The 13,733-nt window shown below is 32.8% G+C and overlaps 1 protein-coding gene across 1 annotated transcript; it reads left to right on the top strand.

Annotated features, from left to right (window-relative positions):
• Positions 1-135: 135 nt before the first annotated feature.
• LOC120149065 lies at positions 136-3,960 on the top strand. Its single transcript, XM_039161976.1, has 6 exons — positions 136-785; positions 901-976; positions 1,061-1,112; positions 1,198-1,701; positions 3,672-3,724; positions 3,895-3,960. The coding sequence occupies exons 1-6, from the start codon at positions 136-138 to the stop codon at positions 3,958-3,960; spliced, it is 1,401 nt and encodes a 466-aa protein (XP_039017907.1).
• Positions 3,961-13,733: the final 9,773 nt, after the last annotated feature.

The following is a 13,733-nucleotide window of genomic DNA, read 5'->3' as shown; positions in this document are numbered from 1 at the left end:
CTAATCATTAACTATCTAAATATTAATTAGGGATGAAACCAAGATTTCATCTTGAGGGGTAAAATATAAATTTCTAAAATTATGGGGTAATTACATAATTATCTCATTAATATTTAAATTTTATATATAAATTAAATGTATGGTAGGAAAACCATTTCCCCTAGATGCTCCATGAAAATTGACCTTCACAAGGTGTTTGACTCTCTTGATTGGAGATTTATTTCTGTTGTTCTTAAAGCTATTCAGCTCCCTCATCAATTTATTGCTTGGATTGAAGAATGTTTTACTCAAGCCAGATATTCTATTGCTTTCAATGGTACCTTGATTGGTTATTTTAAAGAGGCTAGGGGGCTTAGACAAGGAGATCCACTTTCCCCTTACTTATTTGTTCTTGCTATGAATATCTTAACTAGAATGCTTAATTTGGCAGCAAACAAAAGAATCTTTGGATTTCATCCTAAATGCAACAAACTAGGTCTCACTCACTTTTCTTTTACAGATGATCTCCTAATTTTTTGTAAAGGTAATGTTGACTCGGTGGTTGGTGTGATTAGTGAGCTTGATCAATTCCATCAATTTTCTGGACTTAAGCTAAATTCTTCTAAATTTGAGCTTTTTGCTGTTGGTATTCCCATTGGCATTACAGAAAAAATCAAAAGGATTTATGGCTTTAAAATTGGCTCTCTTTCTGTCAAATATCTTGGTATTCCTCTTGTTTCTCCAAAGCTCACTGATAAAGACTGCGAAGCTTTAATCATTAATATCAAACAAAGGCTACAAATCTGGTCTAGTAGGAACTTAAGCTATACAGAAAGACTTTAATTGATTAAAACTGTCCTTTATAGTGTCTGTAATTATTGGTGTAGACAGCTTATGCTGCCTGCTTCTATCTTAACCAAGGTGGAGTAGCTTTGCTCCTATTTCTTCTGGAAATGAGTTGATAAAAAGGTTGTTGGAGCTAGAGTTAGCTGGGCACGTATCTGTCTTACAAAGTCTGAGGGAGGACTTGGTCTAAAAACTTAAAAGACTGGTGCAGGGTCTGTAATTTTAATCTTATCAGGAAGATTCTTGCTGGAAACGGTTCCCTCTAGGTAGCATGGCTCAACAACTATGTTCTTAAGAACCAAGACTTTTGGCATTTTTAAGCTGGAGCAAATGTAAGTTGGAGCATTAAATGGATATTTAAACTGAGAGCAGCTGCATTCCCTCTTCTCACTGCTGGCATGCAGACCAAAGATATCTGGGAAATAACTCGAACACATGATCAAAAGGTTTCTTGGCATCGTTTAATCTGGTTCCCATTGCATGTTCCCAAACATAGTCTGATTGCTTGGACGGTTCTTCTCGATCGCCTCCAACGAATGGGAATCTGTTCTGAAGGTATTTGTATCAATTGCAACTTCTTCCAAGAGTCACGGTACCATCTTTTCTTCCACTGCCCTCTGGCAGCCGAACTCTGGAATTCTTTTCTGCAGCTTAATGGTATGAACTCCACTCTCACGTGTTGGGATGATTTTATAGCTTCGGCATGTTCTACTTGGAAAGGGAAGTCTCTTATCACTGTCATATTGAAGCTTGCATGGTCTGCTTTCACTTATTTTCTGTGGCAAGAACGTAACAGCAGAATATTCTTGGGACGTCGAAGAAATGTTGAAGCCTTGCTCAAAGAAATCAAGGATGTTGTAGGCATTCGTCTAAGGGGTAAATCCATTAATAGACTCGATAGTATTAACATTTCTCTTTGTAGTGATTGGAATATAACCTAACCAATCTTTTGTTTATTTTTGTATGTTCATAGTTTCTTTTGTTGTATCATTTGTTGATTGGTTGTAGCATCATTGCTATTTTGCGTAATAAATTTTTGAATTATCCAACAAAAAAAAATTATTGGGTTAGGAGGCCACGGCCCCTCCCAACCCTTTAATAGTTATGTCCCTGATCTTAGTATTTTAAATCAAAATATTTATTTTAAGATTACAATTATCTTAAAATATAAAATGTAGTAAAAGTATTAATTTTTAAATAAATTAGAGTATCGACCGATCTCGTCCAATGAAATTATTGAAAATATAGGGATCTTGTTTTTCAATCATTGGATGTTCCATTCAGTTTCAAAACCCTGATTCCTTTTTATTACTCCCTCTCAAACTCACTCGCAGGTGCGACGATTAAACAGCTCCCTCTCATAATAATTTGAAAGAACGAAAAATTCCACTGCCGGGACGACTTGAACCAGGGTCTCTCGGGTGAGAGTTGAGTATCCTAACCCACTAGACTACAACGGACTCTTGCTCGAACATGGGCTATATAACATCAAACATAAACTGCATGTCGTCGTGATTCCCTCCATTGTTTTTCTTCTTCGACATCGCCGGTGATTTTATCCTCTTTTCCGTTTGGTTAGAGGACTAGAAAGAATTATTATTTTTATGGTTTTGGAAAATCTTTCCCGATTGAAGAAGGATTTAGTGTCTTTAAGAATTCAATCGAACGAGGATTAGGGTATAATTTAAGATTCGAACTATTAATAAAGTGGGTTTTTGTTGGTCCAATTAGATATTGTATAATATAAAAAGCCACGTTGATGACGAAATTTTTGGAAAAAGAAACTCAACTTTTCCTCGAATCTCGTCCTAGTTAGATTGAATATTCCTTTAATGCCAGATGTATGCAATCATTTACGAAAATTGTAAGCAATGACCAACATCATAGAATATCACAATTTTCATACCCTATTTCGTGTTAGAACTTGTTTATTGAACACATTTAATTCAAATATGCTGTATTTAATTTATTTATATTCATGCCCTATTTTTTTAAAAAAAAATGTACGATTTAGGAATGTGTTTTACTTATTTATTTAACCCTATAATCAGAGATTAATTCATTCAAATTTATTGATTGTTAAATGTTTGAGTTAACATGTATTGTTTTGATTTAATTAAGACGTTATGTTTATCCTTTTAAATTAAACAATCTAAATACATGTATAATATAAATTTGTTTAATTTAAGTAAATCGACACATTCGGAGAAGGCTTAGTTATGATTTTTTATGTATTTAAATTGTTTTTATTAAAATAAATCTTTAAATTATTTTTGCGTAATTGTTTTAATTAATTCAATTATTTTTCGTTAAAATAAATTTATAAATTTTATTTTTAATTTTAATTTTAAATATTTAAATTATTTTTCTTAAAATAAATACATAAATATTTGTGGCTATCTTGTTTCGTGAATGTGAAAGAGAGAGTCATTACATCAAAAGGAGACTATTCGGTCATTGAGAGGTGTCGTAAAAATCTTTTGGAGAAATACTATATAAATAATCTAATGCAACGTTAAAAGTGGATAAATAATTTGTAGAGGAAATACTATGTAATTACCAAATTGGTATCTTGTCGAATGAGGACAACATCGATCAACCAAGCTTTGTTGATTATAACATTGCTGGCAGGAGAGTGAAAATCCCACTCAAATATCTATCCTGAAATCAAAGATGGAGTGGAGAGGGTGCTGTCTAACGGACTAACTAAAAGCGATGTTCAACATTGTCTTAGTTTAGGAAGCCTTCAAGTCTTAAGGTATATAAGCGCTGATATGCCCGTGGTATAAGCAACTGGTGGTGGTGCGTTGTAAGTCTCCTGAAAGTCGTGCACTTCTCTGGGCCAGGAGAGATGAATTCCTCCACCGATGGTTTTGTTGGCTCCTGGAAGGATTTGAAGGTAAGAGAAGAGTAAATTTATGTGTAAAGCTTGAAGATGTACTCTGAAGTGTATGGGAAGAATCGTTCTTTTCCAGATTAGCAAGCATGTGGGGTGAAATTCTTGAGATTGATGAAGATACAAAAGGTTTAAAATGGTTTGATGCTGCTTAGATTCTTCTGGTTGTCCAGAATGTATCGTCGATTCCTAATAAGGCTGTCATCATTGTCAATGGGATTTTACTAAAAAAAAAGTGACTTAGAGTAATTATTAAATAGTATTTAAAAATTGAGTAAGAATCAGAGGTGGATAAAAGCTTGTATTACTACCCCTAGTTATTCAATCTCTTTGAATGGAAGCTTGGTGGGATTTTTTAAGGGTGCTAGGGGGTGAGACAAGGGGATCATTTATCCCCTTATCTCTTTGTAATTGTTATGAATGTCTTATCTTCCCTGCTGGATGCTGTAGCAAAGAATGGTGTTTTCAGATTTCATCCTAAGTGTAAAAGAATTCCCCTCACACACCTATGCTTTGCTGATGACTTGCTTCTGTTCTGTCATGGGTCTTTGGATGCTATGTTGGGAGTGGTTAGTACTCTTGAAAAATTTTATGAACTCTCTAGTCTTAAGTTGAATGCTCTGAAGACTGAGTTGTTTGCTTGTGGAGTGGCTAGGGATGAGCTAGAAATGATCCAAAGTGCTACTGGTTTTAGGATAGGCCAGCTTCCTGTTAGGTACCTAGAGGTGCCCTTGGTTACTCGTAAGCTCACGAGTAAGGACTGCTCTACTTTACTTGTGAAAATTAAAGGTAGGATTGACAAATGGTCTAGCAGGAAACTCAGTTTTAGGGGAAGATTACAACTTGTGAATTCTGTCATTTTCAGTTTATTTGGTTATTAGTGTAGGCAGATCATATTGTCTAAGGGGGTTATATAACATCCCAAACTATGGGTTAGTGACCAAAATGTAAAGTTTCAGAATTTGGTGACTAAAGTAGAAGAATGAATTAGTTCAGTGATTTATTTGAAAGTATTTCCTAAAAGTTGTTAGTAATTATTAAAGGAACTAAAGGGTAAAATGGTCATTTGATCATTTAAAGGAATTAAAAATGTGATAGTGGGGATATATATTTTTAGACGTGGGAGTGTAGGAAATCAAAAACAATGTTTCCAGAATTCTCTTCTCCTCCTTTCTTCTTTGTGCGTGAAGCTCCAGCTTAAAGGTGAGTTTCTTAATTAGTTGGTTATTTGTTGAATTAAAAGTTGGGTTATGATTCTTAGGTGATACTTAAGCTTAAGGAAAGCTTAAGTTATCTTAAAATCAAAAGATAAACGAGTTAGGGAAGATTAAAGATTTGGAGTTCTTGAGTGAATTTCCGGAATGGAGTTGATAAGTTGAACTTGAAGTTAAATTTGACTTGTCATCAGCTTAATTAAAAAGTATTAAGTGTTAGAATTGTATTTGAAACATGTGGAAAATAGGGTATGATTCTTGAATTTCCTAAAGAGGAGAGGATATTAAGGTTAAAGATGAGATAAATGAATATTAATGAGTTTAAGTATGTATATGTAAGTTAGGAATATGAACAGGGCTGAAATATGAAGGATTTAATCCAAAAAGAATGAATTTTCGGGTTTAAAAAGAGGATTCTGGGAAGAGTGCATCGATGCATATTCATAGTGCATCGATGCATATTCGTAATGCACCGATGCATCAAGGTTGAAACCCATAAATTGTTTGAAGGTGTATCGATGCACAGGTAGAGCATCGATGCACTCTTTTAAAATACAAACATCGAATGTATTTTGTGCACCGATCCACAAGTAGTGCATCGATGCATCGTTAGGGAATGCATCGATATACTGTGTAGTGCATCGATGCATACCTTCATTAAAAGATGAAATGGGCTTTTCTTTTAGCCTAAGAAGCGACAATTTAGAAGATATCAATTAGTATACTGATATGTATCAATGTATTATTATGATGTAGATATAGAATGAAGCTTGTTCCGGAACAATCTAAGGATTAAGATTGATTCAAAGCAAACAAGGCTAAGGTGAGTGCACATTATTTAGTATATAAGGTTCAATGGAAAATAAGACTTGCAATAAGTCTATTTCCAATAGTGAAAAACATGAATTCATAGATGTATGTGTTTGTTATGATTTATATGTGTTATCGATATGAATATGGTAAGTAAAAGGGATAAATGGTGAGGATAAGAATAATAATAATAAGGATAATGAAATGATAAATATATGTGAATATATGTATTGATGTGTTTTTGTATGTATTGTAAGATTATATGTTTATGTGATAACATGATAAGATGACAATGATTTACATGTCATATGAACACATGAGAAATGTTATGAGCTATATGAAAGAGAAAGTATATGTGATACATGAGGGTGAATCCTATGTTTATATGAATATGAACTCATATGAGAATTGACATGAACTACGTGATTACATGTATATGTGAATGAAACCATGAGCTTATATGAATATATAATATGGTTACATGAATATGTAAAAGGATATAAAAGATAATGCCCATGTTATGTGTCATGAGAGCTAGGGGTATAGTTGGCATGCCAAGGGTAGAGGGTCTATGTGGTCCTTCAGGATATATATATATTCTTTGGAACATGTGTGAAGTCTTGTGAGACACATACTTGATCCCTAGTCTATGTGTATGATTCTTAAGGAATAATATGTGGTCATTATGGACATTATTATATGGCACTACGGTGCAATTCTACGTGGCACTTCGGTGCAATTCTACGTGGTACTTCAGTGCATTTATATGAGCTGTGGTGACAGTATTAGTGCACAACCTCTATGTACTCGCATATCTTTAGTTCTCGCATGTGTATCATGGGCTATTAAATAGATAATATTAATAAAAGTGATATGATAATATGTTTGTTTCCTTGTGGAATTTTATGTGTGATATTGATTGTACAAATGGTAATTTATAAGACCATATGATAAAAGGAATCAATGATAGTATATATATATGGTTTACATGACATGATATATATATGTGCAATTGGTTATGGTATATGTTATATGATATATGATATACATGAGTACAGGTTAAAGTATATGTGAATGAGTATAATTGATTAAAATGATGATATAATAATAAGTCTATAAGATATATAATATGGACATAAAAGATCATAGGAACATGAGATAAAAGATATGAATGATAATGACATATATGTATGCATATATTTGTTACATGTAAAAGTATGAGTTGAATGAAATGATAGTAGTAATTGTTTATGTATGATTATTAGTTATCGTTTACCTTATACGTTTATTGCCTCACTAAGTCTTTGACTTAGCGTGTAAGTGATTTTACACGTAGGTTTCGAGAAGAGTAAAGAGCAATGTGGAGCAAGACAGGTCAGTTCTCCTTACTAAAGGTCAGATCAGAAAAGAGGTGAATAATATGTATTTTAGTATATAAAGTTCTAGTTGGCATGTTTTCAACAGAATACATTGTTTAAACTATGAACAGTTTTATAAATGTTTTTGAATAGTTATATGTAAATAAATAAGTGAAATATACACGCTCTAATTGATTTTGTAATAATAAAAATGTTTTCTTTTATATAAATTAGTCATTTATATGTTATAAAAGTTTTACATTACTCATTATTTTATACAAGTTCATGTTTTGAAAGGTCAATGTGACACCTCGGATTCGTATCCAGGTCGGATACGGGTTGGGGTGTTACATTTAATGGTATCAGAGGTACGGTTTAGCCGATTCTAGGCATCAATCGAAGTAAAAAGTGTTTTAAAAAGTATACATGCCAACATAGAGTGAATAATTTTTGATCTGATAGTGTAAGGAGTGTATTGTATTGCTAATAGAATTAAAATGTTATGTTATATTAGATGTATGATCATGAGAGCTTCCAAAGTGAAGCACAAGGCAATAGACTGAAGGTAATAGTATTCACCTGCCCTGGCCAGGTAGGGAGAAGAGCGAAAAACCTCAGGAAGTGCCTGTATAAACTTAGGGAATGTCTTCACCATGTTGAAGAATATTTTGATGAATTTTCAATTTTTACTTCTTTAACTTATAGAATGAATGTATAGAATTAGTTAAAAAAGTTAAGAGCACCCGAGTTCAATGATGGATTTGAGGAAGGTTCTGTTGTTACAGACCTATGGTTAGATGATATGATAGAAGGTTTTCATTTCTCCAAAGAGGGAAAATTAAATTGAGTAGTTTCGTTACTACTTTGGCAAGTTAGAGTATGGTGGACAATTGTCACCATGAGAATGTCAAAAGATCAAATGATGCAGTGAGAATTTGTAGGAGAGTTCAGAATAAGTGCATCAGTGACAAGTGTATGATATATATATATATATATATATATATATAAAGTCAGAGTTTATGAATTTGAGGCAGAGGGAAATTGTAATGTGTATGGACAAGAGTATAGTTTGATAAGTAGAGTGAAAGTTTGTGAAACTAATTTGAATGAAAATGATGTTTGCAAGTGATATGTAGAGGACTAGTGCCTAGATTAAAAAAGTGTTATACGTGTTGAAAGGGTTTTTTTATATAAAAAAAGTGGTTGTCGACTTAGTTGGAATCAGTTGTATTTCAAGTTAAAAGATCAAATTGTATGAAAGTCAGACTTACTTAAGTGATAGAGTTTGGTTATGGATAATTAAATGAGAAGTTAAAGATAGATGTGAAGTAAGATATGAAAGTGGAGGAATGGATTAAGTGTTTTGCTAGAGATTAAATAATGTGAAGGATAAGAATTATTTTAAATGTATCAAGTGAGGTAGATACTATTTTTTTTTAAGATGGAAAGAGTTAGCGTTGGCTAACAAGATTATGGGATGGAATGTATTGGAATTACAAGATTTCAAGATATGGTAGGTTATGATAACCAAATATGAAGAGAATCTGGATACAATTGTATACTGTGATTATAGTAAAGTGATAGAGTGAAGGAAGTGAGGATTCAAATGTTTAAGTAAAACTAAGGATTGATAAGAAGAGTTTAAGTATGGGTACATCAATGATCAGTTTATAAATAAAGGAAGTTAGAATGTTAAGCTTGAATAATGGAAGTGACATGGTGTATGAGATTGAATGTTTATTTGATTAGTTGAGTAAACTATTGTTGAAATAATTCCGACTGCAAAGAATGTATATGAATGGTTCGATGAAGGTTTACGTTTTAGATTGGAAGAACCGATGTTGACTAACAGAGTTATAAGATAGTAGTGTATTAAAGTTAAAGGATTAGAAGATGATTTTAGGGTAAGCTAATTATGTATGGTGTGGATTGAGATATGGTTATGTATTTTAATCATTGAAATGAAAAGTAAGTTTTCTGATGGTGACAGGAAAGATTAAGTAAATGAAGCAACATGAAAACATTAGAACATATGTTCTTCTCAGGATGTGCAGTGAAAATTCGAGGAAGAATTTTTAAAAGGAGGGGAGATTTGTAACATCCCAAACTATGGGTTAGTGACCAAATTGTAAAGTTTCAGAATTTGGTGACTAAAGTAGAAGAATGAATTAGTTCAGTGATTTATTTGAAAGTATTTCCTAAAAGTTGTTAGTAATTATTAAATGAACTAAAGGGTAAAATGGTCATTTGATCATTTAAGGGAATTAAAAATGTGATAGTGGGAATATATATTTTTACACGTGAGAGTGTAGGAAATCAAAAATAATGTTTCCAGAATTCTCTTCTCCTCCTTTCTTCTTTGTGCTTGAAGCTCCATCTCAAAGGTGAGTTTCTTAATTAGTTGGTTATTTGTTGAATTAAAAGTTGGGTTATGATTCTTAGGTGATACTTAAGCTTAAGGAAAGCTTAAGTTATCTTAAAATAAAAAGATAAATGAGTTAGGGAGGATTAAAGATTTGGAGTTCTTGAGTGAATTTCTGGAATAAAGTTGATAAGTTGAACTTGAAGTTAAATTTGACTTGTCATCAGCTTAATTAAGAAGTATTAAGTGTTAGAATTGGATTTGAAACATGTGGAAAATAGGGTATGATTCTTGAAGTTCCTAAAGATGAGAGGATATTAAGGTTAAAGATGAGATAAATGAATATTAATGAGTTTAAGTATGTATATGTAAGTTAGGAATATGAAAGGGGTTGAAATATGAAGGATTTAATCCAAAAAGAATGAATTTTCGGGTTCAAAAAGAGGATTCTAGGCAGAGTGCATCGATGCATATTCATAGTGCACCGATGCATCAAGGTTGAAACCCAGAAATTGTTTGAAGGTGTATCGATGCACAGGTAGTGCATCGATGCACTCTTTTAAAATACAAACATCGAATGTATTTTGTGCACCGATACACAAGTAGTGCATCAATGCATCGTTAGGGAATGCATCGATACACTGTGCAGTGCATCGATGCATACCTTCATTAAAAGATGAAATGGGCTTTTCTTTTAGCCTAAGAAGTGACAATTTAGAAGATATCAATTAGTATACTGATATGTATCAACGTATTATTATGATGTAGATATAGAATGAAGCTTGTTCTAGAACAATCTAAGGATTAAGATTGATTCAAAGAAAACAAGGCTAAGGTGAGTGCACATTATTTAGTATATGAGGTTCAATGGAAAATAAGACTTGCGATAAGTCTATTTCCAATAGTGAAAAGCATGAATTCATAGAAGTATGTGTTTGTTATGATTTATATGTGTTATCGATATGAATATGGTAAGTAAAAGGGATAAATGGTGAGGATAAGAATAATAATAATAAGGATAATAAAATGATAGATATATGTGAATATATGTATTGATGTGTTTTTGTATGTATTGTAAGATTATATGTTTATGTGTTAACATGATAAGATGACAATGATTTACATGTCATATGAACACATGAGAAATGTTATGAGCTATATGAAAGAGAAAGTATATGTGATACATGAGGGTGAATCCTATGTTTATATGAATATGAACTCATATGAGAATTGACATGAACTACGTGATTACATGTATATGTGAATGAAACCATGAGCTTATATGAATATATAATATGGTTACATGAATATGTAAAAGGATATAAAAGATAATGCCCATGTTATGTGTCATGAGAGCTAGAGGTATAGTTGGCATGCCAAGGGTAGAGGGTCTATGTGGTCCTTCGGGATATATATATATATTCTTTGGAACATGTGTGAAGTCTTGTGAGACACATACTTGATCCCTAGTCTATATGTATGATTCTTAAGGAATGATATGTGGTCCTTATTGACATTATTGTATGGCACTACGGTGCAATTCTACGTGGCACTACGGTGCAATTCTACGTGGCACTTCGGTGCAATTCTACGTGGCACTTCGGTGCATTTATATGAGCTGTGGTGACACCATTAGTGCACAACCTGTATGTACTCGCATATCTTTAGTTCTCACATGTGTATCATAGGCTATTAAATAGATAATATTAATAAAAGTGATATGATAATATGTTTGTTTCCTTGTGGAATTTTATGTGTGATATTGATTGTACAAATGGTAACTTATAAGACCATATGATAAAAGGAATCAATGATAGTATATATATATGGTTTACATGACATGATATATATATATGCAATTGGTTATGGTATATGTTATATGATATACATGAGTACATGTTAAAGTATATGTGAATGAGTATAATTGATTGAAATGATGATATAATAATAAGTATATAAGATATGGACATAAGAGATCATATGAGCATGAGATAAGAGATATGAATGATAATGACATATATGTATGCATATATTTGTTACATGTAAAAGTATGAGTTGAATGAAATGATAGTAGTAATTGTTTATGTATGATTATTAGTTATCGTTTACCTTATACGTTTATTGCCTCACTAAGTCTTTGACTTAGCGTGTAAGTGATTTTACACGTAGGTTTCAAGAAGAGTAAAGAGCAATGTGGAGCAAGACAGGTCAGTTCTCCTTACTAAAGGTTAGATCAGAAAAGAGGTGAATAATATGTATTTTAGTATATAAAGTTCTAGTTGGCATGTTTTCAACAGAATACATTGTTTAAACTATGAACAGTTTTATAAATGTTTTGAATTGTTATATGTAAATAAATAAGTGAAATATACACGCTCTTATTGATTTTTTAATAATGAAAATGTTTTCTTTTATATAAATTAGTCATTTATATGTTATAAAAGTTTTAAATTACTCACTATTTTATACAAGTACATGGTTTGAAAGGTCAATGTGACACCTCGGATTCGTATCCAAGTCGGATAGGGGTTGGGGTGTTACAGGTTATAAGGGATATTGAGAATATTTGCTTGAGGTTTTTCTGGAAGGGCAGTGATACTTCAGCAAGAGGTGCTAGAGTTAGCTGGAATCAGGTTTGCACCCTTAAATCTAAGGGTGGTTTAGGCCTTAGGAAGCTGGTTGATTGGAGCAAGGCTTGTTGCTTTATGCAATTAAAAACATTCTTGCTGGGGATGGATCTATATGGATTGCTTGGGTGAAGACTTACTATTTCAAATTAGTAGATTATTGGGAGGTTGTCAGCAAAACTCACTTCAGTTGGATTCTTTGCAAGCTGATTAAGGTGAGGGAGGAGGCTAGAAGACTTTTCAGTCCTATGGCTAATTTGTCTCAGATTAAGGGCAGATGGATTTGGGACAATATCAGAGAAAGGAGAGAAAAGGTGGACTGACATAGGCTGATTTGGTTCCCAGTTCATGTCCTTAAATTTTCTTTAGTTGCTTGGATGGTGCTGCTGGATAGACTGCCAACAAAGGACAAACTAGGCCGTTTTGGTATTGTTTCTGACAATTTGTGTGGACTGTATGGGGTTAGTCAGGAAACTTGTAACCATTTATTCTTGGAATGCTCCTATGCGAATGATGTTTGGTGTGCAATTATGCACGCTTGTGGTCTGCAACACCAAATGCCGAGATGTTGGGATGATGTTGTACACTGTATGATCCTGAATTTTAAAGGTAAGTCCCTCTTGATTCATATACTCAAGTTAGCTTGGACCAGTTTTGTCTACTTTATTTGGGAGGAGCGAAATCACAGATGTTTTAGAGGAGTGACTCGTTCGGTTGATTCAATTGTAAATAAAATTAGTGAGGCTGTTAGAATTAAGCTTCATAGATGTCATATGAATAGGATTGATGCTGTAAATATGCAGTTGTGCCTTAATTGGGGCTGTTATAGTGATTTGTATTGTTTCTTGTAGCAGTTTTACTGCTTTTTTTTGGATAAATAAAATTTTACTTAACCAAAAAAATAGTATTTAAAAATTTTACTTGGATTAAAATTCATATATTACACGAGTTTAAACTTCTGCATTTGCTTTAAAAATATAAAACATCTCCATTTAAAAAATTATTTAGATTAAATTAAATGAAAATATATATAGCTTGAAGATTTTTTTACTTTAATTATTTTAAAAAAAATCAAATATAAGAAATTTGAAGGAAAATTTGAGTGATGCGCAGGAAATTCCCAAATCTGAACACTTCGGCCAATATAAGAAATTTCAGAAGTTCAAGTCATTGGTCTCAGCCAGAGGGCAAGCAGGGAACCCGCCAAACCCCACCCGTCATGATGCAACACAAACACTTGACCACTCGCCATCCTGGTAGGCAAATTAATTAAATACGCGTGGCCTATCCTAGAAGGGAGCGCGTGGGAACTGACAGGTAATCTTGTTCTCCTTGTAATAAATGAGGGCTACGACCTGGAACTTTCTTTTTAATCATCAACCCAAACTTGTAGACTTTCCCCTCTTTGGTAATTTCTCCTTCATCTTCTTCCTTATCAGTTATCACCAGCGCCCTTCACAATCTTTCTTACTAAGAAAATTAAACAAATTAATTCCAACTGCTTTAATCCTTACAAGAAATATCAAACAAAATAACCTTTTCCCATATATTATTATACTCACGTAATCTTTAATAATCAAACTCCACATCAGTTCATGTCATCTTATACATAATAATTTTCACATTCAATCCCCCACCCAA

This window comes from Hibiscus syriacus, unplaced genomic scaffold (assembly GCF_006381635.1).
Source record: "Hibiscus syriacus cultivar Baekdansim isolate YM2019G1 unplaced genomic scaffold, ASM638163v2 tig00110988_pilon, whole genome shotgun sequence".
Taxonomy (NCBI): Eukaryota; Viridiplantae; Streptophyta; class Magnoliopsida; order Malvales; family Malvaceae; genus Hibiscus; species Hibiscus syriacus.
Note: the sequence above shows the minus strand (reverse complement) of the source record. Positions and strands in the feature narration are given on the sequence as shown.